The sequence below is a fragment of the Capricornis sumatraensis genome, chromosome 20 (assembly GCF_032405125.1).
Source record: "Capricornis sumatraensis isolate serow.1 chromosome 20, serow.2, whole genome shotgun sequence".
Classification (NCBI taxonomy): domain Eukaryota; kingdom Metazoa; phylum Chordata; class Mammalia; order Artiodactyla; family Bovidae; genus Capricornis; species Capricornis sumatraensis.
In genome coordinates, this window is record NC_091088.1 from 32,077,158 (window position 1) to 32,100,306 (window position 23,149).

Sequence of the window (23,149 nt, forward strand, 5' to 3'; positions counted from 1 at the left end):
ATTCTGGAGAAAATCACCAGCTTACTACAGAACAGAACCTGCTTTATATTAATTTTTTTAAATCTTACCCATAAAGTAGATACTGATACAGATCACCAGATATTTACAAACTTAGCATCTTCTAAAACAAACAGATTAAGAACACTAACCTTCTGGAGCAATCCAAGAGCAGCAATGGCATCTCGAGAGTTCCGTGATAATACTACAACCTCCAGAAGACTTCTGAGGGCCTGAGCTTGGGGGTTCATGGCCAAAGTTGGCGGGATAGCATGAAGATGCTGCTCCAGTTCTGTAATACACTTATCATAAATCTGAGCTACATCATCTGTTGCCCAAGCTTGCTGTTTTGAGGAAACAACCAAAAGGGAGGGGAGGTGCGGAATTAAAAGATTTTCACTGGCACAAGCAGTAATTTAAAACTGGGTATGTTTACTACCCTTAATTTCTTTTCATCAAAAATATGGAAGGGCTCTTTCATTTCCCTTCCTGCACTATTTCTTCTTGATGCTGTTAGGTGGGGCAGTGCAAAATAAGCACTGGGGTGGGGTGGGGGTTTTACTTGATAGTGGAAAGCTTTGCAAACATCAACACAAACAAGTGATGAAAGATGACATGATAAACAATGAGATAGGCTGAGGGCAGCACCCCTTGTAGCATCTAATAATCTCTTTGCAGCCTATGAAAGTAAGTAATTCAAACCATGGAAAATATAGTATTCAGTCCAACTGTTAAAACTCAGTAAGAGAATAAGAACACAGCATCATTTCTGTGCTATTCCTAGCAAATCTGAATCTAACTAATAGATTCAATTCCTAACTGAATCTATTCATGAGAACATACTGTACAAACCCAAATCAGGTCATTCCACTAAACCATGGGCCTGTAATCAAAGTGTCAAGGCCATGGAAGATGAGAAAAGGAGCTAGGCTAGACTGACTTGGGGGAAAAATTTTAAATATGTCCAAGTAAATGAAATGCAGTTCTTTTTGGGGGGCTGGAGTTGGGGAATGCAGCTTGTGAGACCTTAGTTCCCTGACAGGAAACAAAACCCGGGGCCCTGCAGTGGCAGTGAGGAGTCCTATCCTATCCGCTGGACCACTAAGGAATTCTCTGAAGTGTGTGATTCTGATTTAGATTCTTTTACTATAAAAAGACCATATTAGGACACTTCGTAAAACTTGAATGAGGTCTAAGGATTAGATGATATTAACATATTAGTGTTAACTCTGATTTCAATGGTTTTACTATGGTCACATAGAATGTCTTTGTAGGAAACACAGACTAAAGGATACAAGAGTGACTGGGACATCAAGGACAGCACCTATGTTCAAATGGTTCAGAAGAAAATGTTTCCTCCTCACATTTTCAACTTTTATAACATTTCAAATTTTTAGAAAATCTTTTTACAAAGAACAGGGCAAACCATGAGGTCACCAAGTAAATTCCTTTAGTAATGTCAAACATGAAGGTTAAATCAACCTCATGGATTAAAAAAAAATTCCTGAATGCCATGCTGATGTGATACAAAGGGGAGCTACACTCCATAATGCAACAGCTGTGGGTAATTTTTTTTCCTTGTAACTTAAGCTCCTGGGAACAAGTGACAGATTAACTGACAGAAACATTCAAATTAAACTGTAAATTCCTTAATTTAATCCAAGACAAGTACTTACCTTCATGGGCTGGGCTAAAAATCCTGTGGGCTGACTTAAATCATTTGTGGGCAAGAAGCCAGGCACATTGCGTGCAAACTCTTCATAAACAGCCAGCTGCTTTGGGTCCACACCACCAACCTTGGAAAAAGAAAACCTGTTTTAACAGGATCCTCTTCACAATCAAGGGAAACCTTTTTATCAAAGTGGAAACTTCGCACAGGAGTAAGCACCAGGGTTTTGAGAAGGGACACAGGAGTCTATACAACATTTAACACATGACTGAACAGGCATGCATGTGCACACACACAGTTCAGTGTTTCCTATTTTCCCTGAGACCTGTCAGAGCCACCCTCATTTATAAAGACTTTTTCCACTGGCAAATGCCTCAAGTAGAACCATGCAGCCAGTGCAGTTCTCCAATGGAGCTGTAAAATTGGTAAGATTTCTCAACACTGTCTTCTCACCAACAAGCAACTAGTAATAAAAAGTCAAGTATCAGAAGGGAAGACCAAGCTCAGAAACAAAAACTAGAAGGCATATGAACTTTTAACAGCAGCACTTCAACAATAGGGGTAGGGGATACATCTAAGCTATTTCTTTGTCTTCCCCACAGGCAGCCTTTAAGAGAAATAACATGCTTTCTCAGAAACAGAATTTAACCCCTATCCTAGTCCTCAGAAAGAAAACAAAGACAGGGCAGAGAGAGACACAGCCCCAAGTCTCACTTTCAGCCTGATTTGCTCTGGCATCCGCTCAGCTTGGTATGTTAACACAACAGGATCACAATACCTTCGCCCTTCTTGCCTAGCATGTTTTCTCAGCTCAAATTCCTGCAAACAAACAAACAAAAAATCACTGAGGTTCTTGTTATGAGGCACTTTCTTAAATGGAAAAACAAATACTTAAAAGGCAAATGCTAAACACTTACAGTTGCTAATCTCTTGTCCATCTCAGGGCCTGCTTTTTCTACTGCAGTCTTCTGAATAAAACAGCAAGCTAATTCACAATTGTCCTGAGCTAACTGAGCAGCTGCCTGATCCATCATTTCCCTTTGTTGTGGGCTTGCAGTCTATTGGGAGGAGAAGAGACAGAAAAAAATTTAAAGTTTTCTGTGGGTAGACAAAACAGATAGATGGGATAATGTAAAATGCAATGTTTGGGCAAATTAATTTTAGAAGTTCCAACTCTACTTATGACTTATTAGCTGTGACCATGAAGTAATCTAACAATCATCTTCATCTGTAAGATGATACACTACTCAACTGAAACATCTTACCAGGTTGTTACGAAGATGGTGAACACTATGAAAGCAATAAAGCAGTAAACAAAGGTATTATTAACCATGACATCTGAGACCCCAAATGAGTAACTGAATTATCTGAAGAGACTATGTGCTTATATATGTGTGCACGCCGGCACAGTCACTTTAAACTGTTTTGTACTGTCCTACTCCAAAGTGCTTTAAATCTAAATTCTTCATGGTAAACAGAATCAAGAGTGTTAACCTAGGCAGTTTTCAAAAAATCCTTCATTTCTTTAAACCAGTAAGTATCTGGAGTATCTACTATTTGTCAAACACTGCTGAGGATAAAATAAACAAAAATAACCACCACCTGACAGAACTGACAAATCTAAGAGGAAGACATCAAACACATATGGTGACTATTAAGAGTACGTGGAATGCTCACTACATGAAAATGAGCTTTTTCAGATAAGCAATGAGTTTTATACTACAAGAAAATAGTAAACTTACACGAAGGGCTGAGGCAAAACTGTTTTTCAGGTTGGTTGATATGCTCATGAGCAAAGGTTCCCTGCAAGTAATCATGGCCATTCCAGCTGTCAAGTTCCGCATCATGTGATGAGCTGCTATTCGCATTCGAGATTCCTCAGAATCCAGAGCAAAATCTTTCCTGACTATTTGCTCACAAGTAGTCATGGCAATCTTAATTGATCGATCCACCACCGGATGGACCAGCTCCTGGACGGCCCGTTCGATTGCTTGGCGCACACACTGCTTCAGCTGTGGATGAGCCTGAAACAAGGGAATCTAGGGAGGAAAAGAGAAGTCAACAATTTGTTTAAATAAAACAACCAAATTTCTATCAGTAATCACACCCCTGTCTTTGAATTACTTCCAAGTTAACCATGAACTACCAATTTCTACTTTAAATAATGAAAAGCTCAGAAATCAGAAGCTGGGCTCCAAAGAGAGCACAGTAGTCACTGTATCTTGTGATACATGATTACACATAAAGTTTAATGGGCAAACTGTTCATTACAAGATGCTTAAAGACACTACCCTGGTTAGTCAAAATTTGTGGCTTGAGTACTCCTAAAGAAAGTAACTTCTTTAGTATCATGGGGAAATGCAAAAATAATCAAGATAATAGAAAAAAAGGCTTTCTACAAAAACTATTATTTTCAAAATAGCAAGCATTTTATTAAAAAAATATTACATTGAAATATTTTGCTTTACTTGAAAGACTATTTACGGGTATTTACTGAATTTTTAAGAAACTTAAAAAATATTCATGATGAACTTATACTATACATAGCAATTCCTACTCTCTGCAACAAAAGCCTACATATAACTTAGGAATCCAGATAAGGAAGTAACAAAGGAAAGGGAAAGTTAACCAGTTGACCTCGTCACAAAGTAACAGTTTACTTACTGTTGGGTTTAAAGTAATGTGTGGTGCCAGGCCTGCGAGGGAATAGACATTGATGTCATGGTAACTGTACTGTGGCTGTGGTGGAACGGTGGCTGTACAGGTGGTGCTGGTAGCTGGTGTTGTAGAAGTTGCTAAATGTAGAGAAAAAATAAAAGCTAATGAAAGAAGCACACTTCCTGACTGTACTATGAAATCAGCAGGGCATCATGTGGTTTTAATCTAACTAAACTGACTGAATGGGGGTGGAAGGGTGGCATTGGTCACATTTTCCCACCCTGAATTATCACAATCTGAACAAAGCATGTGAAACTCAGTCACTGGCCGTGCACCTGGGCACAGGAATGAATTGAGGGGTCTTCCCACATTAGCTGGCACAAACCATGTCCCATTATCTATATATAATGTATATCAATTTTCAACCTATTCTGTTTCCTAGTTTTACCTGGGGATTCTTGAAGGCTGAGAAAAAAGAAAAGCTGGTTTATTCTAACCACACCTCCTAAAGCTCCCAGGTTCTCTTAATGCAGGTTAAATAACCCACTCGCCTAATGGGTTGAGCCAATCTGGCCATCCCCAGATTTAAGGAATAACACAGGTCTTCATGCCAGAGCACTTCTTTCTCTTAAGACCTCAAACAATGTAACAGTCTGGCTGAAGGAGAATATGAGGAACAACTGATTAATGATATTAGTTACAAATACCACAGACAGAATTACCAGACAGATACACTAAGACAATGCCTAGACATTACTAACATTTCCGTAAAAATTTAGAAGGCTCACCAGAATACACAAAATTGCAACCCCACATTACATAGAAAATTACAATTGGCTGTATGCATGCAAATGTACCATTGAAGAGAATGATAAATAGAGGGTTAATTATCACACTTACTTGTGGTTGTGATAGGAGGGAGCTCCTCTGGCTGCTTGACATCTTTCTTTGGAGCAGAGAGTTGCTCATCTAAGTTCTTCAGGCGATCTTTATCCTTTAGGAGGTTTCCAGGTTTTAGCTCATTGATGTCTAATGCAAGATTCTTACAGAGGACCTCAATTTCAAACTTCAAGTTTAACTGTGTAATTCCAATATTCAATGAGAATATTAAAAATGAATATCCAGCTTCATAATAATAGACAGTATTCTCACCCATTTGTCATAGTGCTCCCCCCACTAAATACCCTCTTTTTCCTGTAAATTTTAATAATGTAAAGGAAGACAGTGTTCCTAAGGATAAAGAGCAACAAACTTACCTTTAAGTCATGTTCCTGATGTAGCTCAGCTAATACATTCATAATAGCCATTGTCCAGGGGTTGGGTGGCCTAAAAACCTGAAGAAAACCATTATGTTAAGCTTGCTCCAAACTCACTCTTTAATATGTATTATCTAAAACAGTTAAGCACTCACACCCATGTGGCCATAATAAAATCCCTAGCCTTCCCACAAATCATATTTCAGAAAAACACCAAAACCCAAAGCCACCCATTAAATTGAGTCCTGTATACTACTGAGCCTCTCAATTTGGAAATCCCAAGCTTCCCTGAAGAAAACTAACTGAACTAGCTCTATGTTGCTAAGAACTGAGGATATAGCCTCTTGACCTTGTGCCAAAACAAACGAACTCTCATTAGATGACTCAAATCAGTCTTCAATAAAATATTAAAATTTACTCACCACACTACGAATGCTAGATTCTAAGACTTTGGCAACAAAGGGCACTACATAGAGCAACTCTTGCTGTCCTTTAACATAAGCCTCTAGCAGCAAAGATTTTACATCCAAGTCCTAGAAAAACAAACACATTTTTTAAATGCTGGGAATATATTAGAAAATTCCTTATTCAACATCCCCAATTATACTCTGCCACACTCATCCCCAAAACTGGAATCAATAATTGACCCTCACCTTATGAAAAGCCAGGGGTAACAATCATACCTTTTGTTTATCTTGCTAAACATTGTTAAGGCCATGGGCATGCAATTAGGGATTCAAAACATGGGCCAAACCTTCACAGACAACCCGTCACAACAGCCCCAAATAACGTCAAGATTTTTAGGTAGAATATGCTGTATGAACATTCTCAAGTTTTACATGAGCCTTTGGTTAAAACTCACAGTGTGTAAGATTGGTTTATTTTTAGCTAGTGTAATCATTCCTAGCCAATGTCCCAAGTTCTTCAGCAAAGACCGATCGGAGAAATTGGCTGCAGCTTTATCAGAGGTCAGGAGTACCTGAAACAGTGTAGGATTAAAGAAAGCATGAAAATGCGCTTATAAAAAAAATTCTCAACTAAATGTTTAAGAATTCCATTATTCTACATTAAAAACAAGCCGTCAATACTGAGAACATGCCCCAAGGTAGATCCTGTCCACGTTATCACTGCAATATTTTGTTGTGTTCAGTGACATTTTTACCTTCAAACGTCTTTACATTTAAAAAAAAGTAAAAAAAAATTTACAAAACTAAATTTTACAGAAGGTAAAAAATATAAAATACATCATATTGACGTGAAATAACACCACGTATCACGTATGGTCCCACAGCAAAGTATTTTAAAACTGAAAATTTTAGCTAAGTTTGAAGCAGTGACCCAACTGCAAATCTGTTTTGAAGAGCTAAATTCAATTCAAATGAAGACTACCGCTATGATTTTTAAGTCCTTCCCAGACAGCAGGCATACTAAGGAGTATAAGAAGACTGCAGTGCTCTGTTGTGATTTTTAGCATTATCTTTGGAAACAACTAAGATTACTTTCTGGAATACACTGTAATATCGCTTACACACTTCGAGAAGACCTAATCCATTTCATCAATTCTCTACTTTTAACTTTCTTAAGGGAGACAGAATCAACACTCCAGTGTCTTGCATACACTCATACGTTCATTTCCTACATAATACCTTTTATGGCTATTAGTTTAAATTTATACTTTTGTCTAAAAGAAAGAATCTTTTGATCCAAATCATGTGGAGATTTTCATATCCCAACAATCCCTGCTATCAAATGACAAAGGCTGAATTTAGTTATGTTCCTTAACTCCATACAGCAACAGCAGAATGGCACGAAGTCAGCTGTGCAATAGAAAGGAGCCAGGAATTCTTTTGCACTACAGCGTAACCAAGAATAGGGAAAATTCCTATTCACAGGTTTAAATATAGTGCTGGTTCCTAAGCCAATATCCCAAGTTTTTCAGCCAAGAATGCTTTCAGCTATATGCTGGTTCACACTGTTTTCTTTAAAAATTATTCCTCCTAAGAAAAATACTTAAGATATTATAGAACAAGCATTAGCCCATTAGGAAACGTTTGGCCTTAAAAGAAACTGAGAATCTTAAATGGCTATTTTACAACATTCAAGAATCTTGAGATATCTGGCATTTAAGACATAAATGATGGTATGGTATAGAATGACGAAAATGAGTAGGGTCTATAAGACTAAATTCTTCATGAAAACTTAGTTCTGTATTTGAAACAATGCCTAAAGCAACCTGCATACTGTAACAAATACAACATACAGGAGAAAACAATATCCCCTAATTCCACCTGTGCAATCAAATATTTCCAAACTAAAAACAGTAGTAAAAAGAAATACAAAGGTTTGACAGAAAACAAAATTCTGTAAAGCAATTATCCTTCAATTAAAAAATAAATTAAAAAAAGAAACACCAGAACACTTACTTTGATGTTTCTATAGGTCTCATTCAGAACCATCTTATTAAATTCAGGATTTTTCAGCGTGTCAAGGAAGTTAGAATACAGGCTGTGAAAGTTTGGCTCAATACTGACTCTCTTCATAACCAGGTATTGTGAAACCCAAGGCATAAATTCTTCCTTCACAGTTTCTTTTAGTTCTTCAACCTAGCCAACCATTACAACACAGGAAGTATTCAATTAAGAGGATAAAATACAGTTTTATGTTTCGTTTCTGTGAACACAACTACAGTGTATGGCTCCTTGCAAAATTAGATGCTAAAGCAACATGCTACATCTCCCCAATTTTACACAGTTGCTATCAAGTACAGTATATTCAAGTCCATGTAAGTACAGAGTCAATCATCTCTTAAGCTGGAATTATAACTGAAACATCTATGATCACTTTAAGCTTTAAGATTGAAAAATATGTAGTCCTTCATCCCCATCTTACTTACTCTCTATTTGAACAAAAGAAGATAAATTACTAATCTACAACCTGTTATTAACAAACCTGATGCCAGAACTATGTTTTTCTACATTTCTATCTCTAGGAATTATTTGTAAAGTTTGAAACTCTTCTTCCAAAAACCATGCAAAATGCTTCAAAAATTTCCCCTAATCAATTATGGTGAGACTCTCAAAGACAGTACTTGCATTATAAATTACATTTCAAACCCTTTTGTTTAGGCTAATTAGTACTGACGAAAACAGACATCTCCAAGTATTATCTTAGCATATAATCTTGTAAGGCAAGCATCAATTCTTTTCACAAGCTGTTAATGATCTCTGGGAGGATGTGAATTGGGACTACAAATACAAATGAAATTCCCATCATGAAATCATTTTCAAGCTTACTTCAAAAAGCCTGTAACTCACTGGAAAACAATACTATTTGGGACTTCCCTAGAAGTTCAGTGGTTAAGAGGCTGCGCTTCCACTAAAGGGAGTGTGAGTTTGGTTCGATCTCTGGTCAGGGAACTAAGATCTCACATGTCATGCCATGTGGCATAAATAAATAAAATCAGTGCTATTTAACATCTACAGAATCTACAACCACTAGTTATATATCCAAGTTCCCTTCATTTTGATTCTATTATCTCCACCTTTAAAGATTAAAAAGGATAGAGAATATCAAATATGAATCCCCCAATCCATCAAGAAAAACAACAGAAAACATTTGTAGTGATATATAAACTATTACTTCAGACTCACCTTTTGTGTCATATTTGACTGGGAGAGGTTGTTGAAGATAAAAGCAATTTTCTCCTGGATATTTTCTGGGGGCTCTACGATTCTCTCAGTTTGATCTGTGGCCACAAGCAATGTATCTATATTTGTTGTATTAATAGAAGGCTAAAGAAATAAAATACATAAAATTAACAAACTGAAATCCTTACTAGACAAATCCTAGGGGTGGGGTATGTACACAGATTCCTTTAGTATATAGAATACATATGGTATGTACAACTGTGCACTTGAAGTGCTGGCAAGAACATGTACTGAACTATTCATGGGGGCTGCATGTGGGAAATCGGGGTGGTAAAGGGAGAAATGCTGATCTTTCATGCTTTTTTAATAGGCATGTGTTATTTATAATAAAGTACATGCTCACTACTGGATATATTGCAACGCAACAACAAATACAACAAAGAAAGTAGACCTACTTACTGGCACATCTTTCTTAAAGCTGACTCCAGTTGGCCTGGTGACTGTAACCGTTTTAGCAACAGTGGTGGTTGTTGAGGTGGTTACCATAGTGCTAACCTGACCAGCAAGGGGAGCTTTTGCTGGAACCTGGGCCTGGGCCTGGGCTTGAGCCAGTGCAATACTTCCAGGGGTTGTGATAGAGCCCTGCATTTTCACAGGAGGATCTCTAGATTGCTGTCCATACTCAATATACTATAGGGGTAGAGAGATAAAAACACATTAAATAAGAATTCTTAACAGAAACTGAAATACTTGAATTAAACTCCCCTCACTTCTGAGAGACTGGAAATCATTTCAGAGCACTCTTCTGGTTTATCTATCTCCCTCATATCTTGCCCCATTCTGGTGCATATCCCCATATGTGTAATATGTAAGTGGATACCACAAACTTTTGAAGAAATAAAGCTGAAATGTTACTATGCTTAAGTATTTATAAGAGAACCAGTTAACAAAACAAGTTTTAAAAAGGTAGCCACAAATGCTTGCCTATAAATTTCCTTAAATTCCTTCACATAAGTAAACTTAAAGGTTCTAAAATTTATATAATAAACTGATTTCTATTGGATGCTAATGAAAAAAACCACAGCCTAAAAAAACACTGCAGTGTGAGTTCCCTCTCAGTAAAGCTAATAGCACAAAACAAGAACAATTTATACCACCTAGCCAACTGAAGGGTAAGCAATGTTCTAGGATAAGTTTCATCCCTCTCCTCCACATTTCCCAGTCCAAAAAAATTCCTTCTCCCACACAAATTACAAGACTGACACAGCCTTCCTGATACTATTACCAACAGCTTGTTCCCGACCAAAAACTAGTACCTATGTATATATACCTAACTTTATTAAAAAAAGGAGACATTTTCAAGAAGGAAAAATATAGCCCTTTAAACTGAAATATAAAGAATGACTTCTCTCCTCTTCTCTGGGTAATAAATGTGTTAAAGTGGGAACTCAGGATCACTGTTAGTGTGATCATTTTCGTACCATCTCCCTTATTCTCCCTCTCTAGTCTTTCAAGGTCCCAGATCTGAATTTCCTGCTCATCTGATTGTAGCAGCCTGTGACTTCCCATCCAAGCTTTTCAAATTCTCCTTTCTTGTCTAGTTTTCAGTGCCATAATTTTGGCATGGCCCTCCAAAACCCCTCAATAGGCATGCATATACTCCTGCCTCCCATGCTACAGTTTCCGAGGCTAAACCATCATAATGATACTCTGCACTCCTACAAACAAACCCAGTGGAATGAGGTAGAAAGTGCTGGATTAAACTACACTACAGAATTAAAATCAGTTCAAATTCTGATCTGATTTCTTAAAATATGATCTTACAAAGGAGTTCATCTGCTTTGTACTGAAAAAAATAAAATAAAGTTAACAGATATTAATCAGCTTTCTTTTCTTTTTCTCTGTAAGCTGACTTTGACCAAAGGTAAGATGAAAGTGTGAATATTTAGTAATCATGTAAAATCAACCATTAAAGAAATATTTACAAATTTCAAGAATAGTCACATAACATGGTTTAAAATATTCTCTAGGTCCATTTCCTTACAGACTGTCTCCTTTTTAACCTCGAAGGAATTTAAACGAATAGTTTAAGAAGGCTGTATTTTTAAGAAACACTGATTTAAAAACTTTTATATGCAACAGGTTTGGGGAATTTCCTACCAGTGGTTAGGGCTGGGCGCTTTCACTGTCATGGGCCAGGTTCAATCCCTAGTCAGGGAACTAAGATCCCACAAGCCACACAGAGCAGCCCCCCAAAACCAAACCAAAACAAACAAAAAACCCAAACAACAACAGAAACAAATAGCTCTAAATTAACATCTAAATCAGAGGAACAACTTATATTTTTAGACTCAGGCAGGGATTCTTGGTTAACAGTGAAAGATTTCTACTCCTTGATATAATTATTAAGCTAAAAGAACTAGCAAAAGCCTTTTATCAAATCAAGCAAAACCACTGCTCACAAAATATAAAATTCCTATTTTTTCAGGGTTAAACCACAAAACAAGCAACAAATAATATATATACCTATGTCAGAACAATCATTAGGCAATCTTAATGCCACTGCAATAAATCCAAATTAAAACAGATAAACCCTTCAATTACTTAGGTGCTGAAGATACTTACCTCCTGTAAATGATGTGGAAATTGCATAAAGTGACTGATCGAAGCCAAGTGCTGACAATACTGGGGATAGTCCTTCAATCTGTCAACAAAAACATTTATTCATTTACCATTTCATGTAAGAACAGAGGCAATACAATTTCAAATTTTTCAAAAGCTAATCTAGGCCATTTCTCCCATTTCTACCTTTGAAATACCTTATTTGAAGAGAATGCCAAAAGGAAGAACAAAGAAGAGAGGGAAAATGTGAACTTCACCCTCAAAAAAACCTTGTATTTTAAAGGATTTGTTTTACTTAAGATTACAATAAGCCACTAAAACTACTATCTTTCCAGCTAGCTGAATTCCAAATGTTCATGAACAGGTGAAGAGAAAACCAGCTTGCTAATGAACCCACACGATAGAATACTATTCTGCAATAAAAAGAAACTGAAACATGCAGTAACACAGGTAAATCTTAGAAGCATCATGCTGAGTGTAAGAAGTCAAACTCATATACATTGTGTAGGACTCCATTTAGATAAATACTCTGGAAAACCCAGACAAATCCAATCAGGGATTGCCAGAGGTTAGACGTGTGGGAAAGTTAAAAAAGGGGAAGTAAGGGAACTTCTTGAGGGTGACGAAAATATTCAGTATTTTGACTGTGGTGGTAGTGGTGGTGGTTACATGACTGTTTGAATTTCAAAGACCTATTAACCTAAAATACTGACTTTCACGTATTATAAAGTATAGTTCAGTAAACAAACCAAAAAAAAATTGCTATTTTATATTTTTCCAACCACTTATTTGGTAAATACAACGAACTGTTTTCACTTCTTCCTTTTACTTCATACAGTCATTAAGGTTACTTAATAAACATACAAGGCATAGAAGAATTAGCTGAAAAGCAAGCTACTGTTTCTTCTTTCATTAAAAGAGAGAACCTTCACAGAAAACCTATCCACTCACCTATTTTTAAATCTATCTAGTGCAGCAATCCCAAAATAATACATTTTGGATCCAAAAGGCTTGCGTAAGGCTTCAAGAACGTATCGTAGGGCCAAACCTAATGCCATGTAAGTGACCAGTCCTTTTTCGATTATCCCACCAAACAGGCAAGCTGTTATATGTAACTCTTTATCAGGATATTGGGGGAAGAACCGATATTCTTCAAACAAGTTCCTTAGCATACAGTTAAATACTTCTCGTTCCCTCTTTATGGTAGAATCTTTAAATCTCTGTAGCATTTCTAATACCTGGAAAAAGCAAGACAAAAATCAGATATACATAAAGGAAACCATTATTAAGAAAGTGAAGTGAAAGTTGCTGAGTCATGTCCAACTCTCTGTAACCCCATGGACTATATATAGTCTGTGGAATTCTCCAGGCCAGAATACTGGAGTCGAGTAGCCTTTCCCTTCTCCAGGGGATCTTTCCAACCCAGGAATCAAACCTGGGTCTCCTGCACTGCAGGCAGATTCTTTACCAGCTGAACTACCAGGGAATGCACTCCTCAAATATTCTTAATTGATAAGCAGAATATTTAACAATAAACTAAGCTTGAGATAAATATTAAAGAGACATATCAAAACACTAGGTGTTATATTTCACTTTGAAAGAGGCATTTATTTAAGATTTACCTAAACCATAAAGAATTATATCATTCTAGACACTCACCTCATCAACAGACATGGTTGGATGTGGTGGGTGATTATATATTCTCTGGAAATAGCTGTTTGCTTCATCATCTATCTCTTTACTAAAGTGCTGATTTGCCTCTGGCCACACCTGAGACAAGTCGGCTGTTAAAAACAGAAAAGCAAACAGTGGGCGTTTAGGCTCTTCCTTTACTCCCCCACATTAAGCACACAGAGCCAGAGAGACCAATGTAGTTTGAATTTTAAGAAGAAAAAAAAAACACCCTAAAATGACGTGTTAAAGGGGTCAAGTTTCAATATTCAACTGCTCTAAGGACACAAGAGATTTTAACAAAACTGCCTTACAATCACAGTTCTATCTCAGTACTTTATATAGGGACTTTTCACACCATGAAAGTTCACTAGGTTCAAATTTACAATGCACTTACCCTCAATACAACCTCATTCACGGTTACTTTATCACCTCTTACATGTTAAGAATTACCAATGCATATGCATGAGACATTGATAGAAACACAAAGCATGCTACAAAACAACATTCAGACAAGCCTTTCACACTAACATTTTCAATCAGTTTGTATACTTTCAAACCTTGGATAATGAATATTCAGTCCCAATGACAAGGACATTTATAAGTCAATGATATGTATGTATTTACAAAGACTCCTATGAGTTTTAAATACCTTACTAAAGGAGATTAAAAGTTTAAAATTTGCTTTTTTAACATATATGGCAATAATTATGTATACTTATATATCATAAAGTTATAACATTAAAGTATAGTTATTTACTTTATAAATTGGCAAAACTGAAACAGAAATCTGAGATTTTCCTGGCTGCTCTTGATTTGTTTAAAAAACAAAAAAGGTTTATATACATAGATTTAAACTACTGAGTCTTTTTTCTTTACTTTGCTCCTCACTCTTAGGATAACACCTTGAAGAATGCTACCTCTTAACTGTCACCTTGTTCTGACAATCCAGGATGAAAGGTGGAATAGTAATACGTCAAATTTTTGTTTTAAAAATTTAAATTCATGATACATACATAATGGCCTTATAACAACATATTAAGACAAAAATCAATGTTCTTGTCCATATATCTCTGGGGACAATAAATTGGACATGTAAGTTATATATGTATCAGTCACACTTCACAATCACAGACAACACTACCACTTACAAGGTTTCATCTTACTCTGCTGGAATGTAGGCTGGTTCAGTCCAGAGGTGCCCAGTTTCCTCTGTACAAAAGGATCGCTATTCACTGCAGGGAGTCCAAGAGCCCCAGTTCCTATACCAGTCAGGCTGCCTGTGCCAAGACCACCTACTAGAGAGAACGAAGGCAGCCGAAAATCTTATCATTACTCATCTTCTTGACTTTATCAAAGACACAAATTCTTAATTAAAAAGTCATGGTCTTTTGTTAACTCAGTTGCAACTAGGTTACAGAGTTATTACACTGCAGTGAGTCCAAGAGCCCCAGTTTCTATACCAGTCAGGCTGCCATGGGATTCTCCAGGCCAGAAAACTGGAGTGGGTAGCCTTTCCCTTCTCCAGGGGATCTTCCCAACCTAGGGATCGAACCCAGGTCTCCTACATTGCAGGCAGGTTCTTTACCAGCTGAGCCACCAGGAAAGCCCAAGAATATTGGAGTGGGTAGCCTATCCCTTTTCCCGAGGATCTTCCTGACCCAGGAATCAAACCGGGGTCTCCTGCACTGCAGGCGGATTCTTTACCAACTGAGCTATCAGGGAAGCCCAAGTTATTACAACATTTCACTAATTAAGTTTTAGTACTCTAAACTTATACTCTGGCAATAAAAGGTGCAAACAGCTTAGGAGAAACATGTCAGTACTATGGAGGAAAATGTAAACTGTACTTCCACGTTAAGTTAAAAGCCAAAATATGTGGGAAAGTTCTACTGATTTCCTATCATTTTCAAGGTAGGTGCAAAAAGGCAGGACATATACCTGAATCTGATATATGAATTGATAAAGCTGTGAGTTTTAATCTAAGCCCAAGTTCTTTAGAACATGATTAACAAACTTGTTACTGTTTACAGTATCATGTGGTAATAGAATCCTTACTGAATAACTCAACTAAAAAATTTATAAGTATAAATATCCTCATTACAATTTGACTAAATTAATGTAATAATGTTTTTCTCTTCCCAGCTCTGGATGTAAAAACAACTTTCACAATTTAGTTTAAGCACTTTTCCTTTATCACAGTGACTCAGAACACTTTATATACACTAAGGCACAATGATGCTTACAAATAATCTGTACCCCTACCCACCACTCCTCTTACCTGGAAGCTGTGATGAAAGTCCTCCAATACCACTGAATGCAGTTGTCTGATTTGGGGTTGAAAGGGGTGGAAATGCTTTTGCTGGTGACTGTGGGGTACTGAATGCAGAACCCAAATTTGGAGGAAAGCCCTGCATACTCTGGGTGTGAGGGGCAGCTGAACCACCTATACTAAGAGATGCCATTCCAGCAAGAGGGTCAATCTAAAGAAAAACATTATAAAAACGTATTAAACACACTTCAAGCAAAGGCAGATAAATGACACAGGTAAAGCAATCTTTAGCAATAGCTCTTCAAATGCTTAATAAACTGCAAAACATGATGATGCTTAATCCCCAAATCAAGTGTACCGGTCATTTTTCTTAATATATCACAACTATATCACACAATCTGTAATATAGCAGGTTTAAAGAGTCCCTGCCAAAGAACCAGAGCCACAATATAAGGGCTATAAAACTTCAAAAATAACATTTCAGATGAAGTTCTCTGAGGCTGTACTACTAAATATTTAGTAGTGACATGGGGCAATCCTTATAATTTCCAATAGGCCCCTTTATTATAAACAAATCTCAATTAAATTAACTTTTAATACAACAAAAGCATTAGAAATTAGAAATCTAGTCAAAACAAATCTTGTCAAACTTTGAGAATCTTGGGGTTGGAGGAGATCAGCTCTAATTTAAAAAAACAAAAAACAAGGTATACTATTCATACCAAAAGATTTTATAAAATATCTAATAACTACACTTCCAAACTTCTTAGTTTGTGACATTATTTCAGACTTCTGTGACTATAGAAAATAATATATGATATGCCTTTTATAAAGTGGTCACTGAAGTGGTTCCCTAAATGCTCTTTTTTAAAATAAACCCCAACCTGCCATTCAATGCAGCTGAAAATAGAAGCGGAATATGTTGCTCCCAGAGAGAAGGGGGTGGTTGGTGTCAGGGAGTAACTTAAATGTACCTTGTTTTTAAAAGAGCAGTTCAGTTGAGAGCTGAAGAGCCCCAGTTATAACAAGTCCTTATGCTCTAGCACTGTTGCTTGGCCCGTGAAGCTACAAACAAGACACATCAGGTTCAAAGGCAGTGCTTATTTCTCAAGTCTGTTATTCTTATTTTAAAAAGAAGCCCTCACCATATACCTAACTAAGTTGTTTTGTATCTTTCCTCTCATAGTCTGTTTAATGATTCAAATCTATTCTCAACCACAATGCCTATTTACAGATCTCCTTTAAGTGGATACTAGACATGCAGTTATCTAAAATGTAATAAATTCAGACAAAAGCTCCTTTGAGTAGAATATTAATGATGATGCAGAAGTTTATTCTATTTCAAATCTATGACCAAATGGAAAGGTACCAAATGTAGTGCTCATTTACCTGAACGGGAGAAATGGCGTCCAAGCTGCTAGCACTAGGAGGGCGTCCTTTTGGCATAACTCCCGGTGGTGGTTGCCTGGCCTTGTTCATAACGTTACTGCAATTGGCCACCATGGTGAGGATGGTTTCTGATAACTCCTGAGAAACACTCCTGAAGAGACACAAAAAGTGAAAAATATTAATTATTCCCTAGAACACCTAAACAAACAAACCTGGATTTCTAATAAATAGAAAACTTGCTGGAACCTATGGCTCAATTTCCACCATATCCCATGTCTCTGCATCTGTCATTAATCACCAGGATTTTCTGAGCACTGCCTTTCTTGTGAAAATATTTCTTAATACCTCTGAAATTAACCAGGTTTGGGTACAGTGCTGCCCATGTTTTGAAATACCGCTCTAAGAAACATTCCATATCCTCAACTACTTCATCAAAAATTATGCACAAAAGTGGACATTATCAAAGAAAACAGATAAACAATCTTTAAAAATGCCATACATGTATTCAGTAACTGTATTAGGCAAGCATGTAAAAAACTGACTTTTAAAATGTGAAATAGGCTATATGTTTGACAGGAAAATCCACCTTCCTATCACAGAGTGATACTGTCTCCTAAAACTGTGGAACCACTTGCACTCATAAATGCTATGCAAACTTCCTACTGTCTTAGATCTTACCCTCTAAATTCTTAATCATAATGTTGACTCTAAAAAGTAAAAGCAGTCACTCAGACAAGAAAGTTGTTTCTGAGGGGAGGGAGAGGACAGATTAGGATATTAAAAGTACCAAATAAAACTCTATTAAACAGTTCAGAGAATTCTCTGGAGGACCACTGGTTAAGACTCTGAGCTTCCACTTCAGGGGGTATAGGTTCAATCCCTGGTCGGGGAACTAACATCTCACATGCCATGAGGCACAGCCAGAACAAACAAATTATTTTTCAGATAAGCACAAAACTATGGGGAAATAGACCAACTTCCTCTGGTTATAATAAATGGAAAAATTGCTATGGAGAAAAATTTTACAGCACCTAACAAAACTGCATATGCCATTTCCCTTTAACCTAACAATTCCACTTCTAGTGGGCCCGAAAATACAATGGCAAAGAGGATGGATCCAAAATGCTATTCATTGGAACATTATTTGTGATATATAGTGAAAACAAACTGAACATTCACAAATAGGTACTAGTTCACTAAGGCACAAAACATCTGTTTAGTAGAGTGCTGCTGCTACTGCTGCTAAGTCGCTTCAGTTTTGTCTGACCCTGTGCAACCCCACAGACAGCAGCCCACCAGGCTCCCCCATCCCTGGGATTCTCCAGGCAAGAACACTGGAGTGGAGTGCCATCGCCTTCTCCAAAAAAAAAACAAAAAACAAAAACCACCCTTTAAATTAAAAGGAAAACTGTTTTAAAGATATCTATGCCATGCCCTGGGTTAATGGCTACAAGTAATAGATAATAATTATCATATTGTATTCAACACAAAACACCTTCAATTGTAAGCCACACCATCATTTTTACATGGTCTACAAAATTAACTGGGTTAATTCTAATTGTAAGAGGTCACCAATGAGATGAATTATCATTTCAAAGATGTTACAATATTAAAACTGTGTATCTTATGATTGATAAAAATGGTTAATTGAAATACTATTCCTTGCTATTTCAGAACTTGCCATAGCTGACAAAATTCCAAACTTAAGAGACCAGAGTAGTAGAAGGAACTCCCATAAATGCTTCACTCACCAATTAGCTACATTTTACCCTATTTATTTAACCATTTTTCTATAATATCCACTTCTCTCCAAAACATTTTAGATTAGATACATCAGGTGTCTTTTATCCCTAAATACTTTATTGCCTGTTTTCTAAGAACAAGGGCATTTTCTTACATAACCTTGTAAAGCAACAATCATGAAATCCAACACAAGATGGGTAAGGATAAAATAGGCCAGATTGAAATTACATCAATTAATCCCAGAATGTCCTCAACGCTCTTTTTTACCGCTTGGATCAGAATCCACTGCACTGAGTTGTCACATCTCTTTTGCTTCTTTAAACTGTCAAGAATTTATCAACTTTTATTTCTCTTTCTTAAACTTGATTTTTTTTAAAAACGTAGAAGCCAGTTTTTTGTTTTTATACAATGTCCCTTGATTGTGTTTGTCTGCTACTTTGTATTTTGCATGTACTGACAGCGAGATTACCACATAATTTACACAATGTTCTTCTCAAGGGCTTTTTATCATGAGGCATGTGTAGAATGGAGCTGGCAACCCCCTGACCAATAAATTAATGTTGTAAATGTCAGATCCAGAGTTCTCTACTGAAATGTTACTAGTTTTCCCCTTTGAGAATCACACAGGTATTCATTTTACTATGCTTCAGAAGTTACAAAAAAGAATATACAGGACAGAACAAAAGGGAGGATGGCGGAGTAGACCTCTAAATATTCTCTCCTCCATAAAACCAACTACAACACTAAAAACTAGCCAAAAAAAGGTAGGAGTTGATTTTTCCAGAACTCTAGAAATGGACCAAAAGGCTTTAAAACAGTCAAGGGAAGGAATTCCCTGTCAGTCCAAGAGTTAAGACTTCTTGCTTTCATTTCACTGCTGGAGCCAGGGATCAACCCAGGTAGAGCAGTGCAGAGTGGCCAAGGGGGAAAAAAAAAAAAAGAGGGCAATTTTTCTTCCAGAAAGATGATTACTTCTTGGTAACAACAGCAAGCTTTATGACATCTTAATTTGCCCAACTCTGACGCTTCACTCAGAATTAAAACACAATCACAGTGAAAACCAGCAAGCAACCCAACAACCACCAGATCAAGAGGACTCAAAACTGGGCTGAAACATCTTTAAAGTTCATTCTCAGAGAAAAGCGAGGTCGCTCAGTCACGTCCGACTCTTTGCGATCCCGTGGACTGTAGCCCACCAGGCTCCGCTGTCCATGGGATTCTCCAGGCAAGAATACTGGAGTGGGTTGACATTTATAATCATTATTTCACCTATCTGAGGATTCCCTGTGAGACCACAATGGCCGGGTTGTCTATACTGGACCTAAGAACTGACTCAGGGCAAATAAACTCTTTCCCATGGTTATCTGCAGAAAACATTTTAAAGGTCATTGTTTTAACTTCCTGAATGTTAACATTCCTAACAGTTTGACCAAACAACAGGCTAACGAAAAGTTTAAAAGGAAAACTTCAGATGATTCCCATGGGTGGAAATCTGAAAAGCTCTCCCATTTCCCCAGGAATCTAGAAGGCATGATGGTGTGTGTGTAGGGTTGTGCTAGCATCTAAAGCTGTGCCCCTGCCGTGAAAGACCTAAGAAGGCCCAAATTCTTAGGTTCAAGCCCAAGTTCACTTCAAGCCAACCTTCAGGTTCTGACTAAGAAGCAAGTGAATACCAAAGTGGACTTGTCAAGAGACCACCTTAGGGTTAAAGATGTGCCTGGACATAGCACACAGAATCACAGGGTAAAGCATAGCTTACTGATTCCAGAGTTTAGTTTAACAAAACCTCCAATCTTAGCTAACAACAAAGCTTATCCAGAGATATCAGTGACCAAGGAGGACAAAGAATACAGATATTACTGAATTCGTTCAGAAAAGAGCATTAACAAAACAAAAAATCCTTGAGTGGGTTTTCGAGAATTGTGATTTTGAGAATCGCCATATTAAACTTTCCAGCTTTCAACCACAAATAAGACATGCAGCACACACACATATAACCAAACTAACTAGAAAGAGAAGATAAGGTAACTCCCTTCAATGTGAAACATAACTATAAAACCCATAACTAACATTATAGCTAATGGTCAAACACTGGATACTTTCCTCCTAAATCAGCAATAAGATAAGGCTGTCTGTTCTCACCACGTCTATTCAACTTTAGACTGGAGGTTCAAACAAGAACAATTAGACCCAAAAAAAAAACCACCTCTCTATTCAGATACCATGACTTGTATCAAATATCCAGCAAAAAGCATGATTAAAGAAATGCAAACATCACTGAAAGAAATTAGAGAAAGCTAAAGAAATGGGAAGATATTCTAGATTTGTTAATTGGAAGACTTAATACTATTAAAATGGCACTATCCCCTGAGGTGATCTAAAGATTCAACGTAATCCTTATCAAAATCCCACTGGGCTATGTAATTTCTCTGCAGAAATGGACAAGCTGACCCTAAGATTGTTATGAAAATTAAGGAACCCAGAATGACCAAAACAATTTTGGAGAAGTAGACAGCAAAGTTGGAGAACTCAATACGTCAATTTAAAAATTTACTTAAAAGTGAAAGTTATCAACACAATGTGGTACTGGCATAAGGACAGGCATACAGATCAATGGAATAGAACTAAGAGCCCAGAATAAACTATTATGTGCAACTGATTTTTCAGAAGATAGTTCCAAACGGAAAGACCAGTCTCTTCAAACGACTATTCACATGTAAAACCATGCATTGGGGATCCTATCTCACACCACACATTAAAAAATTAATTCAAACAGATCTCATATTTCAGTAGTATAGTACTTTGGACTTAAAACCCACTGGATTATCTTAAATGCTGTCATTTTTAATCATTCACACCCTCTTTCTCAAATCAACAATTATCCACACAATCCAGTTCCAGTATTAAATACTCCTCTTACCCTGCACAAGCTTGTAAACAGGCCAACATTGTCGCCAGGGTTTCTGGAGGAAGTTGAGCACTTTTGGGCTGATCTTTCTCTGGGGCAAGTCCACCCAAAATAGAAGGACACCGTCTCTTTAAAAAAGTCATACAAGCCTGGATAAAAGGCTCCTGAAAACGAGAAAGTCTTTCAGTGTATTTGAAACTCATCATTAATTGATTTCAGACTAAGCACTACAACTCAACTCCAGAATATAGTAATAACATTTTCATTGCCATTTTCTTCAGTTATCTTGACCATCAAAACTTAAAAACAGTAATAAACGGACAATCCCACTTACTCCATGCTCTCGAATTTTATCTGTGAGCCACTTGTCAAGTTTGAGGTATTCACGACGTGAAGCAAGTGCAGCAAGGTCAATAACAAAGGCAAATGGAGTACCATTTAGCAGCATTGACAAAGCCTAAAGAAAAAGAATATTAGAAACTACGAGTCAAGCAATTGAGTGACTTTTCTGTCCTATTTTCTGTTTCCAGTTTTTATTTTCACAAACAAGTCTAAATAAAACATTGTTAATATTTTCTTAATCAAAATTTTTTAAACAGCTTAGTGTATATCAATGGTAACACTTGTCCCTAACTATACGATCACATTTCAAAGACAAACACATGACTTTACCTTCACAATAAACTTTACCCTGTGTTTTTTCAAATAAACCTAAAGCAAAGCAAAACACAAAGCATGAAAAATTATCTTTATCCATTAAAAAAAAAATCTAAACTCAGGCTTCCTCTAACCTAAGTACAACTACAACACCAGTACTGTGTACATCAAAGACATCAAGAATCAGACTATTTGTCAAAAGAATCCGTTTATGCTGATGAAATCTGTAAAAGAGTAGACAGGCAACCAGTTTCTCCAAAAAATTGTATCTCACAGATTACATCTAAGAAGATATCAATATCACTTGCTTTAAAACAGCCCTTTAAGTATCATAGAAGACCAAACAAAACTCAGTGAAATGTAAATGAAAACATTTTTACATCTCTAAGGAACCTCTTCTTCCAACCTCTTTCTACCTATAAGGAAAAACTCTAAATTTCATCCATTCTAGCTTAGAGTTACATATGACTTATTCCTAAGACACTTGGAATTTTTATCATCAATAAATAAAGTGTTACTCTGTCCCTCCAAGCTCACCTTCAAGTCCTGGGCCACATCAAGTATTCGAGACAATTTGGCCTGGTCATACTGCTCCCCTCGCATGTACCATTCTGCCATTGCATGCATGATAAGTTGGCGGATTGAGGGAGACTGTCCCTA

General features: G+C 36.9%; 1 protein-coding gene and 2 non-coding genes across 4 annotated transcripts in view; all 3 read right to left on the minus strand.

The window, feature by feature from the left end:
• CNOT1 (CCR4-NOT transcription complex subunit 1) overlaps positions 1-23,149 on the minus strand; it is a 56,447-nt gene that overhangs the window by 14,323 nt on the left and 18,975 nt on the right. Inside the window, exons 13-34 of one of the 2 annotated variants that reach the window (XM_068992683.1) lie at positions 23,027-23,146; positions 22,167-22,289; positions 21,845-21,996; positions 17,182-17,332; positions 15,802-16,003; positions 14,687-14,818; positions 13,509-13,633; positions 12,801-13,087; positions 11,853-11,931; positions 9,687-9,917; positions 9,231-9,371; positions 8,004-8,183; positions 6,443-6,559; positions 6,003-6,113; positions 5,581-5,658; positions 5,225-5,402; positions 4,331-4,461; positions 3,409-3,705; positions 2,584-2,724; positions 2,381-2,485; positions 1,674-1,793; positions 150-341 (exon numbers count right to left, since the gene is read on the minus strand). In XM_068992683.1, coding sequence (XP_068848784.1) covers positions 150-341; positions 1,674-1,793; positions 2,381-2,485; positions 2,584-2,724; positions 3,409-3,705; positions 4,331-4,461; positions 5,225-5,402; positions 5,581-5,658; positions 6,003-6,113; positions 6,443-6,559; positions 8,004-8,183; positions 9,231-9,371; positions 9,687-9,917; positions 11,853-11,931; positions 12,801-13,087; positions 13,509-13,633; positions 14,687-14,818; positions 15,802-16,003; positions 17,182-17,332; positions 21,845-21,996; positions 22,167-22,289; positions 23,027-23,146 — 3,393 coding nt within the window. Of the gene's footprint in view, positions 1-149; positions 342-1,673; positions 1,794-2,380; positions 2,486-2,583; positions 2,725-3,408; positions 3,706-4,330; positions 4,462-5,224; positions 5,403-5,580; positions 5,659-6,002; positions 6,114-6,442; positions 6,560-8,003; positions 8,184-9,230; positions 9,372-9,686; positions 9,918-11,852; positions 11,932-12,800; positions 13,088-13,508; positions 13,634-14,671; positions 14,819-15,801; positions 16,004-17,181; positions 17,333-21,844; positions 21,997-22,166; positions 22,290-23,026; positions 23,147-23,149 lie in introns of both variants that reach the window. The other variant, XM_068992682.1, reaches the window with a different exon arrangement.
• On the minus strand, positions 7,350-7,488 carry LOC138097239 (small nucleolar RNA SNORA46). The gene has a single exon (XR_011146445.1). It is a non-coding gene; the product is annotated as a small nucleolar RNA SNORA46 (small nucleolar RNA).
• LOC138097240 (small nucleolar RNA SNORA50) lies at positions 16,759-16,894 on the minus strand. Its single transcript, XR_011146446.1, has one exon. It is a non-coding gene; the product is annotated as a small nucleolar RNA SNORA50 (small nucleolar RNA).